At 55.8% G+C, this 16,286-nt stretch overlaps 1 protein-coding gene across 1 annotated transcript; it reads left to right on the forward strand.

Annotated features, from left to right (window-relative positions):
• The first annotated feature begins 177 nt into the window (after positions 1–177).
• ACADS (acyl-CoA dehydrogenase short chain) lies at positions 178–12,464 on the forward strand. The gene is made up of 10 exons (XM_045458202.1): positions 178–307; positions 1,828–1,991; positions 9,191–9,340; positions 9,579–9,690; positions 10,152–10,303; positions 10,604–10,774; positions 10,846–10,983; positions 11,159–11,254; positions 11,455–11,511; positions 11,672–12,464. The coding sequence occupies exons 1-10, from the start codon at positions 262–264 to the stop codon at positions 11,822–11,824; spliced, it is 1,239 nt and encodes a 412-aa protein (XP_045314158.1). The 5' UTR covers positions 178–261; the 3' UTR covers positions 11,825–12,464.
• The last annotated feature ends 3,822 nt before the right edge of the window (positions 12,465–16,286 follow it).

Consider the following 16,286-nt stretch of genomic DNA (forward strand, 5'->3'; position numbering starts at 1 on the left):
TGGGGCATTTTAGGCTGCGGGCTTGGATTTTAGGAGAGGCGGGCCACCGTCCAAGGGTTTTGAGAACGGACGTCCGTGGACAGCGGAGACCGCGGGACCCCAGGAGAGTGCGGTTTGCGCTAGCTGGAGGGAGGCGGGGCCGGGAAGAGCCGCGGCGGACCCCGCCCCCGGGGCTGGGGCCCGTGACGTCCCGCCTCCGGCCCCGCCCGCGCAGCCCGGAGACCGCGCGCCTGCGGTCGCAGTTTGGCGGTGTTCGCATCCATGGCAGCTGCGCTGCTCGCCCGGGCCTGCGGCCCCAGCCTCCGAGGTGAGTGCGCTCCCGCTCCGCTCAGCGGGGCAGCGGCCCGGGCCGGCCGGGCTCTCCCCGGCAGCGGCGGGAGGGCGGGCGGCGCCCCCTCCGGGAGCGCGCGCGGCCTTTGCCCTAGTTGGGCCGCTGCTGGCGCCTGCGCGGCCCCGGCTCCTGTTCCCGGCTCTCGCAGTCGTATCAGCGCCCCGAGCGTCATTTCCCCACCCCGTCAGGTCCGGGGCGCGTCCCTCCTCCCGAGCCAGGCCTGGGATTGAACCCTGACCCTGGAACTTTGACCTTGGACGAGACGCTCGGCCCGTCCTCCTCATATGGCGGGCGCGTGGGTAAAATGGTCCCGCCAATGTGTTACTGTTCTCAGGGAGTTGTTACAAGGGTCGAATCAGACACAGCCTGTGTAACACACTCAGTTCAGCGCCTGGCATATGGTGTCCAGTGAATGTTAGGTCTTCACACTGCGCTTCACATTGCACCTTTCCCAGCTTCTTTCTCTCCCTCTAGCCGCGGTGACACACGTGGCCAGGGCTTCCTTTGCCTGGCCAGAGACCCAGCTCACCCTGCAGGACTGCAATAAGGGGACCCCCCGCCCCCCATTGAGGTCTGTCTCTGTCAGGCCCTGTGCTGAGTGCTGCAGTCAGGATCTCTTTACCCCTTCCACCCCCAGGAGCTAAGTACTGTTGGCCTCCACATTTTCTGGGAACTGAGACCCAGTGAAGTTAAGATCCTTGCCTAAGGACACAAAGCTGTCTTATTATTACCATTAGTGTCCTAATGGGATAGTTGTGTGCAAAGTGTTTAGTAAGTGGAGAAAGCATTCCGTTGGTGTGCATTTCTGAACAGCACTATTGACATGTTGGGCCGATGATTCTTTTATTTTGTACTTTTTAAAAAAAAATTTGGAGATAGGGAGTGAATGTGAGCTGAGGAGGGGGGCGGAGGGAGAGACGAACTTTTTATTTTCCTATTAAAAAAATTTTTTTTAATGTTTATTTTGAGAGAGTGAGGGAGGGGCAGACACAGAGCCCGATGTGGGGCTCTATCTCAGGAACTGTGAGATCATGACCTGAGCTGAAATCAAGAGTCTAATGCTTAACTGACTGAGCCACTCAGGTGCCCTGAGAAACAGAATCTTTTTTTTTTTTTTTTTTTTTTGAGAAACAATCTTAAGCAGGCTCTACACTCAGCGTGGAGCTGGCCACAGAACTCGATCCCACAACCCTAAGATCATGACCTGAGCCAAAATCAAGAGTCAGATGCTCAACCGACTGAGCCACCCAGACATCCCTGGGCAGATAATCCTTTGTTGTGGGATCTGTCCTGTACATTGCAGGTAGGGTGTTAGTACCCCTGGCCCCTACCCAGTTCACAGCGGTAGCATTTCGCTCTTCAGGTGTAACAACCAGAATTGTTTCCAGACGTTGCTGGATGTCCTTTGGGATATTCCTGGTGGAGGCCCGCCAAGTCATTGGTTTATGATGGTGATGATGATGCAATCCCTTTCCACCACCTGTTCTTGCCGGCAGCTCTGCGTCCTTGGGACTGGCGTCAGTTGCATACTATCTACCAGTCTGTGGAACTTCCCGAGACGCACCAGATGCTGCGTCAGACGTGCCGGGAATTTGCCGAGAAGGAGCTGGTTCCCATTGCCGCCCAGGTGGACAAGGAGCATCGCTTCCCGACAGCCCAGGTGAGAGTTCCAACCTCAGCAGCCCCTGATGGTGGTCTGCCAGCTGCTCCTGGATGTGTGGGGACAGTGACAGCCAGAGGCACCGAGACTCCCAAGCCAGGAACCCTGGGACCCAGAAAATGCTCTGGAGGTTTCCTTCGTTCAGCACGAGGCCTGGATTTAACTTCTGGAATAATAATGGTGCGTGGTCGGCATGCTCACTGTGTGCCAGGCCTTGTGCCTATAGTAAGAGTTAACGCTTGCAGGGTGCTCGGCACGGTTCTGAGGTGTGCCAGCCCATCTGCGTCTCACCGTAGCCCTGTGAGGTGAGGGTACTGGTATCATACATCTGGTTGTGCGGTTGGTGAACCCAGAGGGACTCAAGGGTTCAATAATGGGCCCCAGGTCACGGAGCTCGGGAGTTGCACAACTAGGCCTGGGACCCAGCTCTTCGCCAGACCCGGAGCTCTCAGTGAGAGTGCTCTTTCCCTTGACGTCGGCGCATCTGTAATTTCACGTTTAAGATGTTCCTGCCGGGGCGCCTGGGTGGCGCAGTCGGTTAAGCGTCCGACTTCAGCCAGGTCACGATCTGGCGGTCCGTGAGTTCGAGCCCCGCGTCAGGCTCTGGGCTGATGGCTCAGAGCCTGGAGCCTGTTTCCGGTTCTGTGTCTCCCTCTCTCTCTGCCCCTCCCCCGTTCATGCTCTGTCTCTCTCTCTGTCCCAAAAATAAATAAACGTTGAAAAAAAAAAAAAATAAGATGTTCCTGCCGTAGGGGTGCCTGGGTGACTCAGGAGGTTAAGCGTCCAACTCTTGATTTCAGCTCAGGTCGTGATCTCACGGTTTGTGAGATCAAGCCCCACGTCGGGCTCTGCGCTGACAGCAAGGGCCCTGCTTGGGATTCTCTGTCTCCCTCTCTCTGCCCCCCCCCCCCCCACCTCCAGTAAATAAACTTTAAAAAAAAAAGCTGTTCCTGCTGTATTCCCGGGCCTGGCAAGCCACGTGGCACATGGTATAAATATCCAATAGCTATTTGTTCAGTAAATAACTTGTAAAAGAGGAAACCTTTCTGGCCTCTCCTCTTGGCCTGTTTTTTTCACTCTTAAGGAGTTCAAGAGTTGCCATCCATGTCTTCTGGGCTCTGGGGCCACTTTTCCAGCTTAGAAAATACTGTGCTGATCACAGCATATTGGGCACTGTGCTTAGAACCATGGCAGTCCCTGGGGAGCTCCAGGTATAGTAGAACCTGGCATTCTGGGCACTGGCATCAGGGGGATAACTTCTGAGTTGTTGAGTACTTCATGTGCACCTTCTTAGTCTAGTCCTGAGGACGTCCTCACCTGCAAGTCTAATCTCCATTTTGCTTCTAGAATGCTTACAAGGATTAAGTGGGGTAATGCCTGCCAAATTCTGGTGCCTCCTGGCCCTTGGGAAATGGTAGCTATTATTAATACCATTACGTTGAGAAATTTGAGGCAGAGGTAAAGTGATTTTCCAGGGTTACTGATCTGTGGTGCTAGACTTCATATCCCAAGTCTGGCTGGCTCCAAAACCCTTCTCCATCCACACTATCCACGTGGTTGTTCCAGAAGCCCCGCTGGCAGGCAGGGAAGCCCCCTTCTAGTTGGGAATATTCCCGTCAAAGGTCTAAGCTGCCTTTCTGCCCTCTGTACCCACATGCCCTGTTCTCAGTAACCTTATCTGGCAGTTTCCCTTCATCTTTCAGTGCCATTAATGGAGATGTGAACAAACGCCATCTCTCTGCAGACAGAGGATGGGAGTGAGCGGATGACCATTGACAAGCAGGAGGAGCTCAGAGGCGCTCTCCCCAGAGCGGTTATGTGAGCGTGGCTGTGTGCTGGGGCTTTTCCTACCAAAAGACAGTCGTCTTGATTTACTTTTCCTATCCTATTCCTACATTCCCTCAAATTCTTACTAATATTACAGACAGATTTGCTCTGGGCAAGAAAGCTGGCAATAGAAACAGACTTTTTGACAAGCTCCTCTGAACTAATCCTCTGGCTTTATAATCTCCTCCCTGCTTCCTGGTGCTGGGTATTTTTCAAGCTAACCCTCCGGAATAGGGGCAGACACAGGTATGGAGGGAGGAGACCATGGGCGGCAGGCAGCCTCCTTCCCTCTGGCAGGTGGGGGCAGCTCATCAGGATCTGCTGAATGCACGGCCATGGCTCAGAGTCGCGATGGCATCTGTATTTGGGTCTGTGTTGGTCAGGGTGTTTTCATGTCTGTGATGTCATCAAATTGTCCCGAGTCCTGCTGTTATTATCCCCTTTTCATAGATGACAAAGGAGCCGTTGTTTGAATTGCCTGGGGTTGTAGGGCTAGGAAGGAGTTGTGCTAAATCTTCGGATTTTGCCACCACCCTGCTTGTTTTGGTGGCTGATGGGATTATGGAGGTTAATCAGTACTGGCCTCCCTTGGCCACAGATTGAGGAGGCCTGCCGGGGTTTTGCTTCCTCCCTCTCTGTGTTTCGGGGAGTGGGGGGGTGGTGCTCATCTCCCAGTTGCAGCAGGAAGGCCAGGGCTTAAGCGGGCAGAGGGAACAGAGCTCTAGCCACACAGAGGATATGGCAGGTTGCGGAATTCAAGATAATAATCCCACTAGTGTTTCCAGATAAAATAGACATAGGAACAGGAATAACTATCATTTAGGGGTTACCGTATTCTAGGTGCTTATGCCTTACATCTTCAGCACAACACTCTGGGGGTAGTTACTTAAATTATCTTCGTTTTTTAGATGAAAACGGAAGCCACGGGTTAAGCTTCTTGCTTCCCAGTCACACATATAGAGTCAGTAGGAGCCTATAGTAGATGCTTAGTTAATGATTTCTAATATTTTTTCACCACCGCCCAGAAATGTGGGTTTATGGGGGGAGGGTCAAGGGGAGAAGAATTGGGGGAGGCAGACCAACTATTAGGTGGAAGGCTGGTGCCAATTTCTGGTTACTTGGCTGGTTTGGAAACCTAAGTTCAACTTCATTCTTCCTGGGTCCAAACCAAAAAAAAAGAAAAAAGAAGAAAAAAAGGTGTAAATATAAACTTACAATGTTATTTTGTCATAAAGGGAAGCAAGAAATAAAATGGTGTTTCAACTGATTTTGGACTCACCAAACTTTATGTGTAGAAAACTGAGCCCGGGCGCCTGGCTGGCTCAGTCAGGAGAGCGTGCGACTCTTGATCTCAGGGTCATGAGTTCAAGCCCCCTGTTGGGTGCGGAGCATACAAAACAAAACAAAACTGAGCCCCATTTCTTCTTTACTCAGTGACTGTTTATTGAATAACTTTAGTAGACCAGGTGCAACACCTCGTCTTTTTTATGCCCTGGCAGGTGATGGTGCTACGCTGACCTGGTTAGCCACATAGAAACCTCTAGGGCCCTACCCCATTTTCTTCTTCCTCATAGCCACCGACTCTTGTTAATTCCACCCTGGAAATGTGTCCTGATTGCCGCCTCCCATGTGTCTCAAGCAAACTTCATCGGTCTGTGTTCCGGGAGCATCCCGTTCATAACCCATGATCCTGGCTGTGCTCAGCACATCGCCGGGCGTATGTCTTCCAGCACGGATGTTGCAGGCAGTGAGCTCCTATTTGTGTTTGCACGTCCCTGTGCACACAACACCTTGCTCTCAATGAGTGCTCGACCTTCAGCAGATGGTCGCCCAGCTGTCAGGTAGCCCCCAATGTCCTTGCTGCATCAGCTCGGAGCACCCACGAGCCGACAGCAGACACTAGAGGCGGCGGCCAACGGGGCCTCTTTCCCTCGAATACGCAGCCAATCTCTAACAGGCTGGGAGATTTGATTCTTCTAAGGGGGTTAGTTTGGGCTCTAGTGAGCACACACATACTTAGGATCCATTTGATTTGTAAAAATGTGAGCTCTAGAGGCGACTTGAGGCATTTGACTTTATATGAAGTACCTGCTCAGCGTCTCCCAAACCCAAGGCAGGCGGTGCCAAAGGCTCGTTCCGTCGCAACCAGGAAAGGGGTGTTACTCTTTCTCGTGTCTTAGGAGTTTGGAGACCAGTAGGCCTGGCCTTGTCGGGGCTGGTGCCTCTCTTTGGGTTGCAGGTCTGGCTCACAGACACAAGAGACCGAGAGTGGCCATATGAGTAGCTCCGGGAGGTTCCTCTTGGGACGACTCTGAAGCCCAGGCCCCTCTGCTGGTAGCCGGTGGCCATCTGCGCACTTAGATCGGAAACGATTTCTACCACTGGACACGTGTTCTTTATGTTTCTGCTGCTTTCCATCTTGGCCCTGCTTTCTTTCTCTTTTTGATGATACTGCGTGTTCTTTCCACGGCCCTGCTGGTTCTTTCCCTCGATGCCGGTCTCTTTTCCAGGACACACTTGGGTGAGCGCACCTGGCGGCCATTACTGCTTCTGCCTCCGTGTTGTTCCTAGAACATTCCTGCCTCTGGCTATAGCCTTTTGCCACAGTTCTCATGATCTGCTTCAGAATAGAAAGGTTGGAAAGGGCAGCCCCAGGCCCCAGGCATCCCTGATGAAACTGGGGGAACCCGGTTGTGTGCAGGCTCTGGGCCTGGCGTGGGTGAGTGCCTGCCCTCAAGCATGTTGGGGCTGGAGGTTTTTCAAGCAGACACTGATGGCAGGAGGTGGGGAGGAGGGGACATGGGTGAGACTCTCAAGAGGAATGACCGGTCGGGGGTGCAGTGATCTCCTACAGTGACAGCTGCCTGGATAGCCAGTGGGAGGCGCTGCGGAGGGGAGAGTGCCCGGAACTCTGGCTTCCTTGTAGCGTAGACTTGGCTTGATTCCTTGTGTCCTGGAACCCCACCTGGGATTTGGGTTTCCTTTTTGTTTCCGGGGATGAGGTGGAGTTGTGGGACGTTGGACTAATCTGACCTTTCTTCTGGGCCGAACCCGGAAGGGCTGTGGCATGAGGAGGAGGTTGGGTGGCACTGGTAGGTAGCGTGGGGCAGTTTTGCCAGAGAGAGCCTTCCAGCGGGGTGCCCTTCGAGGCGCACACATGCATCCTGGAGGCCTGCGTGTTTCCGGCACCTAGTGGAGTGTGGCCTGGACTCCTAACCCGGCACCACATGCCTTTAACAAAATGCCGTTTCTCCCCCTGGCATGGGTGAGTTGGCTACCTTCAAGTGTGGGTCCGATGGTTTCTGTTTGGAGGCCACGCTCGTGCTGGCACAGCGTCCTGTGAGGCTCCCCATGGGTTCAGATACAGTGCCGCATAGGTCACTCTGCCTTGAACCCCCGCCCCCCGCCCCCGCTGGGTGCTTCCCACCTGCTGAAGCGATACAGCATCTCCGAGCAGGCCGCCGCCCCCCTCTGACGGCAGGTGTGCGGTCAGCACAGAACATTTGTCTTTTCAGCGGTTCTCGAAATGACACATCCCTGGCGCCTCTGGGTACTTTATCACCGTCTGTTAGTTTCCTCTTGCTGGTGTCCACAGACTAGCGGCTTGAAATGACACCACGTTATTATCTGACAGCTCCTGGAGATCAAAAATCTGATGTGGGACCCGCTGGGCTGAGAGCCGCATGCTGGCCCGGCCGCTTCCTTCTGGAGGCTCCAGAGAAGGGGCCATCTCTGTTCTCCGACCCTCCTGTCTCCCTCTTTCCCTTGTAAGGACCCTGGAGATGACATTGGGTCCCCCTGGGTAATCCAGGGTAACCCCCATCTCACCAGCCTTAATCTCACCTGCAGAGCCTCCCCCCCCATGTCGCCCCCCCGTGGCTGCAGAGCTTCATTGCAGTTGCGGCTCTGCAGCTCACTGCCTTTCGGCAGACACTTGTGGTCTTTCCGGAGTGGCGGAGGGGAGTAAGGTCACCCCAGGTGTGGAGTCTTACAGGAGAGTCTCCCCGGGAGCGGTTCAAGGCAGAATCTGGTGAGAGATTCATAGAGGGGTGCACAGATCGTTATGGAAGTGCCCCTCCTCCCATCCATTCTTGCCAACTTGTCAGCTACTTAATGATAGTAAGTGCCATTCACTGATCAGCTTGTGCCCGGCACTGGGCTCAGCATTTTATATATATTATCTCAGTCCTCAAACAGTTCTGTGACGAAGATCCTATTTGCAGAGGAAGTGTAACAATTTTATAATCATGGAAATAATATTATAGAAAAGTGAGAAGATATTGTGAACATTCTTATGTTTGCTTCTTTTAAGTTAAAATAACGTAAGAACACGGTTGCAAGAATCTAGTGACATAGAGGGGCTCGTGGAAAGCAACGGTGCCCTTCTCCTTCCCCCGCCCCTGCTGCTCCCCACAGTCACTTGGTTTTATTTGCTTCTTTTTGAAGCTCGGTAGGTTTTGTGTGGTCCCCGTTGGCAGAAGGAAAGCAGGCTGAAGGAGGGTAGGCAGTTCGTCCCAGGTCAGAGGGGCGGAGCTGGGTGGTGTGCTGAGCTGGTTATGGCCCTGGGGTCACGGCCCGGGGTGCAGTCCAGCTGCACTGCCTCCGGGCTCTGGCCCCGAGCAGGTTGCTTCATGTGTCTGAGCTCTGGAAAGACTCAGATGCAGAGCTGGGCACGTAGTAGTCACTTGATGGTTGACCGTTACTAGTATTGTTGTCCTGCGTCAGAAATTCCAAACTCTTACCACTTATTCGCTCTTTCACGGGCACTGGGAATAGCACAGTGGGCAGACAGCAGTCTCTGCCGTCATGGGCAGGGAGAAGGATCGTAACCGAAACCAGCAGGGTAATAGGTGTGAACCTGCACCCGCCTAAGCACCGCATTGGAAAGGCGGAGATTCTGGGAGGGCACGCAGTTAGAGGACAGAGACGGCAGCTGGAAGAAGCGAGGCTCGAGCTGAGGTCTGAAAGGAAGGAGGCCGCAACAACTCATTTGCAAATGATCGGAAACAGCATGTGCAAAGACCCTGTGGTGGGGCGGCAGAGTATGTGCGTGGGGCTGAGAAGGTCAGTATGACACTATGCTGCCCTGCTCCTTACCTTGGAGGCCCCTGAAGTTTTCCTGTACCTTCTGCCTGCTCGCTGGCTGTGGCTGCAGACACAGAGGTGAGCCAGTGTGGAGTGTGGGGGCACAACAGCTTCAGTCCACGGTGCTGTCATGCAGACCTCAGCTGAGGCTGTGTCTTCAGTGTCTGGATTCGGGCATCATGGGGTGGGTGGATGGGACCACATGGCCTGTTTGTGCAGACACCGGCTCAGGAGCTAAGGGGTGCTCGCCTGACGGCCCTTGCCATGACATCTTTCCTTGGGGCCAGGTGAAGAAGATGGGCAAGCTCGGGCTTCTGGCCATGGATGTGCCCGAGGAGCTAAATGGTGCCGGCCTTGATTACCTGGCCTATGCCATTGCCATGGAGGAGATCAGTCGGGGCTGTGCCTCTACAGGAGTCATCATGAGTGTCAACAACGTGAGTTCCCTCTCCTGAGTCCCTGGGACACACAGGTGGAGGGGAGGCTCCCGTGGGCAGGTGGGCACCCTGGCTATGTGTCCAGGCACCCTGGGCACAGCCAGGCCTTGGTGCCCAGCCCCCAACCTCCTCTGGGCTTGGTCCTTTTAGGTAGGGCCCTGGAGAGAACAGGTCTTGGGGTGGGGTCCACAGGCAGGCAGGTGGCCTCTGACCGCCTCCCCGTGCCCATCCCCTCCAGTCCCTCTACTTGGGGCCTCTCCTGAAGTTCGGCTCCAAGGAGCAGAAGCAGCTGTGGATTACCCCTTTTACCGGTGGTGACAAAATTGGCTGCTTTGCACTCAGTGAACCAGGTACCACGGTGGGACAGCGGTCGGCCCCCATCCCCTCACCTCAGGGTCAGAGTGACGGACTTGGGTTGGAGCTGGGTTGTCCCCCAGGGCAGAGGCAGGAGGGGCGCCCGCGAGAGGTGAGGGCACAGGTCTTCCGTGCAGGCCGCCTGGGAGCGACCAAGGAGCATGCAGTCACCTCAGCTGAGCCAGTGAAGGATGCCTGGCTCTGGGGTCCCTTTGGGGTGAAGATGCCCTGCTGTGCCACCCCTCCTCCCCTCCTGGACTAGTCTCCGAGGACTCTGGGAGCTGGTGCGACCTGGGAGCTTTCTGTTAGGAGCCAGAACCCTGATTCTTTGGAGGCCAGGTGGCAGGGGCCTCGTGCTCACAAGTGGGGGGTGGGTGGAGCCCGGGTCCCCTGCTTGCTGGTGGCAGCGCCCTTTGCAGGGTGGAGGCGGTGGATTCTGAGTCTGTGCGTGGGGCAGGGAATGGCAGCGACGCAGGAGCCGCCTCCACCACCGCCCGAGCGGAGGGCGACTCGTGGGTCCTGAACGGCACCAAGGCCTGGATCACCAACGCGTGGGAGGCCTCCGCCACCGTGGTCTTTGCCAGCACAGACAGATCCTTGCACAACAAGGTGGGGACCCCAGGGGGAGGGTCGATGAGACCTCCGGGATGCAGACCTTTCGCAGTTTCTTCACCCGAATCCCCTCGGCTCCGTGGAGCTGTTCTGCTCTTGGCCACCTTGGGGCTGCCCCTTCCCCTCTCTGGCCGGTTGTTGGCCTGAGGCTGGAGTCTGCACCGTCCCCAGGGAGGCCAGCAGAGGGCCTCCCGGCCTGAGGTCTGAGGGAGGGAAGGGGCTGCTCAGTGTCTCCTGGGGGATCAAGGGGTGTGGCCTGGGCCAGCCCCTGAGAACCTCGCTGGGTATGCCTCGCAGGGCATCAGTGCCTTCTTGGTTCCCATGCCGACGCCTGGGCTCACGCTGGGGAAGAAGGAAGACAAGCTGGGCATCCGGGCCTCATCCACGGCCAACCTCATCTTTGAGGACTGCCACATCCCCAAGGACAACCTGCTGGGGGAGCTGGGGATGGGCTTCAAGATAGCCATGGTGAGCCCGGCAGTGGGGGCAGGGGCTCTGGGGCCCCGCTGGCCAGCCACTGACCGGGGCCTTCCCCACAGCAAACCCTGGACATGGGGCGCATTGGCATTGCTGCCCAGGCCCTGGGCATCGCCCAGGCCGCCCTCGATTGTGCTGTGAACTATGCCGAGAATCGCAAGGCCTTCGGGGCCCCCCTCACCAAGCTCCAGAGCATCCAGGTAACGAGTGGAGCCTAGCCTGGATGCCGGAGGGAGGGCAGCCCGGCCTTTCCTCTCCGGCTCCGAGGTGAGCTTTTACCTGCTTGCAGGCTCTCCCTCCTCCTCCCTCCTGTCCTGGGAGGGAGGGGTGGGGGGTGGGGCGGCCACTGACTGAGGCGGGGCTGGGTTCTTGCAGTTCAAGCTGGCGGACATGGCCCTGGCCCTGGAGAGTGCCCGGCTGCTGACCTGGCGTGCTGCCATGTTGAAGGATAACAAGAAGCCTTTTACCAAGGTGCCTGTGGCAAGGGGTCCCTGGGCATGGCCCACAGCTTTGGTGTGCCGAGGGAGAAGTCTGGGTGGGGTCCCGCTTCCTTGGGCCTCGTAGGCTTACTGCTTCGAGGGGAGGCTCCCCAGGCCCGGCCTTGCTGAAGAGCCATGAGCTGGGGGCTCCTCCCCAAAGTAGTTTCTGACCCCACCGTCCCCTGTGCTTAGGAAGCAGCAATGGCCAAGCTGGCTGCGTCGGAGGCTGCAACTGCCATCAGCCACCAGGTGAGTGTCCTGGGTGCATGAAGAGGTGCCTGGGTGTGAGGTCCCCAGGACTGAGTAGCTGAAAGTGGGCCGGTTACCCCTTCCTCGCTGGTCCCTTACTGTGGCCGATCCCGCCCCTGACACGGCCTTTTCCCTCCCAATCCCCTGCTTTCCCCTGCAGGCCATCCAGATCCTGGGTGGCATGGGCTACGTGACAGAGATGCCGGCCGAACGGCACTACCGCGACGCGCGCATCACTGAGATTTATGAAGGCACCAGCGAGATCCAGAGGCTGGTGATCGCTGGGCACCTGCTCAAGAGCTACCGGAGCTGAGCCCCACTCAGGTGCCAGGCTGACCTGAGGACCGAGGGGAAGGGGCGGGAGCCATGAGGCCTTAGCCCTGGCTCCCATCAGGGATGCTGGGGCGGGGGGGGGGGGGTGGACAGGCGGAGGGCGTGCCTGCCCTCTGCTGTGGACTCACCTGTTGCCCTCACTCTGCCCGCCCCAGACCAGACTGCCTGGGGGTTAAGTCTGGGAGAAAGGAAAGGCAAGGGGCGGTGGCCAGCGTCGGAGGACACCCATCTTCAGCTCGGTTTTTTGGCTGTGCTTCCTTTTCACAACCGTGCCTTGTTTTCTTCATCTGAGTGGACCTGGCCTCCTGGCGGCTGAGTTACCACCATGGGGCCCCCATTTCCTTTCTCAGGTGGGCCAGGCTCTTGGCAGTGTCTGCTCCTCTCCCTGAGGTCGGGAGTCAGGGGGAGGAGTGGGCTGGGGGCCAGAATGACCGGGCCTCATTGTAGCACAAGTTGTGTTCTCCTCGGGGTTCCCAGGGACATCTCGGGAAGGCTGTGTGGCTGGGTGACTGTGGAGGACCTGGCGCCCCATAACCCTGTACTTTGTGTGGGAAGGGCTTCGAATCACTCTTCGGGACAATTGAGCGTGGAAAGTAATAAAGAATACCTGTGCTCTGGTCCTCACGTCCTTGTCTGGGTGCTGCTGGGGAGATGGCCCGCTGGTGGCCTCTGTTGCCCCGTGTGAGTATGAGTGTGTGTTTGTGTGTGTAAGGCTGACTGCAGGGGCGGCTGGCTGTTTGCACGGGAGAGCTCCGGGACCAGGCAGGGTTAACTCAGTTAAGGAGGATGCAGGGCTGGGGCTGGGGTGAGGGGCTAGGACCGTAGCCGCCAGGTAGGGAGGGCAGGTCAGGGCCTCTGGGCCCATACTTGGGCCCAGCCCCCGAGCAGGAGAAAGGAGGGTGCCTGATGGGTGGGGAAGGGACCAGGGACTGGGCAAAGCTCAACAGGCCTGCAAGCCCGGCTGTGGAAGGGGGAGCCTCAGCAGCATCCTTTGCTCAGGGTGGCCGTGCTGGAGCTGCTGGTGACGGGCCTGGTGTCCCCAGCTTTGAACGACTGCCGCCCAACGTGATGAGGCAGCGGCAAGAAAAACGGAACAGAGACAGATTTCAGAGGAGCCGGGGTCGGCCCTCCCCGTGAGGCCTCTGGAGGGAACTGGAGGCGGAGCCATGACCCATGTGGAGCCCCCATCGCGCGGGCGCCGACCGGCCGGGACCCTTTTGGTGGCGGAAGCTGCCGGGAGCCTGTGGCCCTATTCGCGGGCCCTTCCTTTGCTCCCACACGAGGGGCTAGCTGGGTGCACCGCCCACTGCGGGTCCTGGAGGTCAGGTCAGCTCTGTGTGGCGGAGCGGCGCGCACGCGCTGTGGGGCCAGGCCGCAGGTGTGCGGGCGTCCTGCTACCGAGCTGCACCTGTGGCCGCATGCGTCTTCCCCGCACGCTCTCTAGGTCAGGTTGCGGCCCCGGGTGGGCAGGCGGATGGTGGACATCTGGGTGATCTGCGCCCCCTCCTGCTCCAGGTGAGCGCCCAGGGGCTTGGGTCCTAGCTCACACCCTCTTTGGGGCTCCCAGATCTGCCCCTGTCACCGCCCTGGGCTCAGGTGCGAGCCTGAGGTGGGGGGTGCGGGTGGGATTCGGGGCTTCTCCCCAGCAGCGGCCAAGTTAGACCTACCCCAACCGAAGCAGATGAAGGTCTGTCACTCCCGAGACACCGACCCCACCAACAGCTGGGAAGGGGTGTTCCTATGGCTCCGTGACCCCTTCAGCCAGATGGCACTGGCTCCTGGCCCAGCTGAAGGATGAGGGAACGGGCAGGTGGTTCATGTTGTCTGGGCCATTATTTTAGGTAGGGTGGGGGGTGGGGGGTGAGGGAGTTTAATGATGTTGAGGCCCAGAGGGGAACAGAGGGAGCCCAAACTGAGCCTTAGCCCCAGGCAGGGGTAGTCCAGCTGGAACCCAGCTCTCCTCAGGACTCCGGCCCCTCCTGGTTTGGCTTTAGGCCCACCTGCCCCACCTGCTCCAAAGCGTGTGGGTCTTGAAGGGCCGACGGGCCTCGGGCTGGAGCCGCAGACACTGCTACTGAGTCAAAGGGCTGCACGCCAGGGGATGGGCCTGTTTCCAAGTCCCAGGTGGGTATCTGCTTCTCAGAACCGTCTGGGCCTTTCTGGGAAGACGGTGGGAAGAGCCTCACAGCGTCAGGAAGGGCCGGGAGCTGAGCCAGGGTCCAGTCTGCCCTCTAGTCCTTAAAGGGGCTGGTGGGGGTGGCGGGGGGTGGGGCAGTCAGCTCACCAACCCTTGGCTTTGACAAGGCGCGGGCCTCTGGTAGATGAAGCCAGCTCACGAGTAAGTGCTGAACTGCACCCCTGCGTCTGTTTGGACCTGAACTGTTGGAGGAGGTCTCGGACATCACGTCCCTTTGTGCCCAGCATGTATTTCCTGAGAACAAGGACATTTGCTGATGCACCTACAGGATGGTTACCAAAGGGGCAGCGTCACAGTGGTCAACTGTCATACAGAGACCCCGGTCACAATCTATCCGTTGTCCCATTGTCTTTCTCATTTGTTTTCAAGGTCCAGGGTCACTTGCCGCGTTGAGAGGTCTCTTGTCTCCTTCACTCCAGGACAGTTTCTCAGATGGTGTTTGTTTCTCATGACATTGGCATGTTTGAAGTGTCCAGGCAGGGGTCTAGATTAGTCTGATCATTTCAGGACTGGCTTCATGCTGTGGATTTTTGGCAGTGAGAAGGTGGTGAAGCTATTTTATTGCTGACTTCTGTTGTTGGTAGGTTACCTTCTTCTGAATTAATCTGAGGTTTATCAATGATTTCAGTCTTTCTCTTTTTTTAATGTTTCTTTTTGAGAGAGAGAGAGAGAGCGAGCGCGTGCGTGCGTGTGAGTGGGGGAGGGGCAGAGAGAGAGGGAGACACAGAATCCGAAGCAGGCTCCGGGCTCTGAGCTGCCAGCACAGAGCCCGATGCGGGGCTCGAACTCATGAACTGTGAGATCATGCCCTGAGCTGAAGTCGGACGCTCAGCCGACCGAGCCACCCAGGCGCCCCCTAGCTTCCCTTTGTAAATCTTGATACTGTGTTTTCATTATTTCATTGTTCTGAGTCCCACTGCGCATGCGTTGTCCTTTGACTTACCAGTTATTGAGAAGAGTATTATTTTATTAACATGGGATTTTCCTCGGTATTTTTTGTTACTGACTTTTTTATACACTTGTGGTGAAATACATGTAATGTAAAACTTACCGTTTTTCTTCAAGGTAAATTCAGTGGTATTCAGCACATGTACAGTGTGCAACCATCAACACCATCTCGTTCCAGAACACTTTTGTCAGCCCAAAAGGAAATTCCGCACCCATCGGTATTGATCTTCACCTCAATTGCGATTGTGGTCTCAGAATACTTCCTGATTATTTAAATTCTTTGAAATTTGTTGAGATTTACTTCATGGTCCCTAAGTCACCTTTTCGTAAAAACCAAATCGTGTTTAAGAGATTCTTTTTCCCACTTTGATACGTCGACTGTAGTTCGTTTATTTCGATTCCTGACTGGTGTCTCATTGTATAAATATACTTAGGAAGTTTCGAGTTTTGCACTGTCACAAACTGGTGCAGAGAACATTCTGGAATGTGTCTCCTTGTTCGTGTGTGACAGCTTCTGAGTATTTAAGTAGAAGCGGTCTTTGCTGGACTTTGGACTGTTTCTTCAGCTTTCCCAGATGTTGCCACATTGCCTTCCACAGCAGTTGGATTAGCACGCAGCCTTCTAATAGGGCAGGAGCATGTCTACCCCTTGGTGCCATCAACTTTACACTGTTTCTTCACTCTGATTGTGATTTTAACTCGCGTCTCCTTGGTTATTACTGCACAGCTTTTTCACATGTTTATCGACCCTTGTGGTTTCTGCTGTGAATGGCCATTCCTGTCTTTCGTCCGCTCCTTCCCTTACTGATTTGTAATTGTCTCATGGTTATATTTTGGATGCTAATCATCCGTCAGCTGTCTAGTTGTAAAAAGGCTCATACAGCGTGTGGCTTCCACTTTTTAAAATGGTTTCACATTTTCATGTTCACTCTTTAAAAAGTTGTTTTAGAACTAAGTTTTGTTTTCTGCGAACATTTCAAATACATATTTTGTGGTAAAATGACCATCCCTTCTCAGCAATAGTTCCGGTGCATCATTCCAGACCTTTCCCTGCGCATCTGTGAACATCTCATTTATGTGTCCTGCCCCCACAAGACGCATACTCCATGTATTATTTAGCTTTATTCACTTTACATTTTTTTCACGTCAGTACATTAAAAAAAATTTTTTTAAATTACATTTTAATTTTATTTTTGAGACAGAGCGTGAGGGGGGGAGGGGCAGAGAGAGAGGGAGACAGAATCGGAAGCAGGCTCCAAGCTCCGAGCTGTCAGCACAGAGCCCGACACGGGGCTCG

Source organism: Leopardus geoffroyi, chromosome D3 (genome assembly GCF_018350155.1).
Source record: "Leopardus geoffroyi isolate Oge1 chromosome D3, O.geoffroyi_Oge1_pat1.0, whole genome shotgun sequence".
In the NCBI taxonomy this organism is placed as follows: Eukaryota; Metazoa; Chordata; class Mammalia; order Carnivora; family Felidae; genus Leopardus; species Leopardus geoffroyi.

Bases quoted from the DNA above. Each gene is read 5' to 3' on its own strand.
- ACADS (XM_045458202.1), top strand. From the start codon at position 262: ATGGCAGCTGCGCTGCTCGCCCGGGCCTGCGGCCCCAGCCTCCGAG. The intron at 308-1,827 runs GTGAGTGCGCTC...TCTTGCCGGCAG, and splicing joins CTGCGGCCCCAGCCTCCGAG to CTCTGCGTCCTTGGGACTGG. The intron at 10,304-10,603 runs GTGGGGACCCCA...TATGCCTCGCAG, and splicing joins ACAGATCCTTGCACAACAAG to GGCATCAGTGCCTTCTTGGT.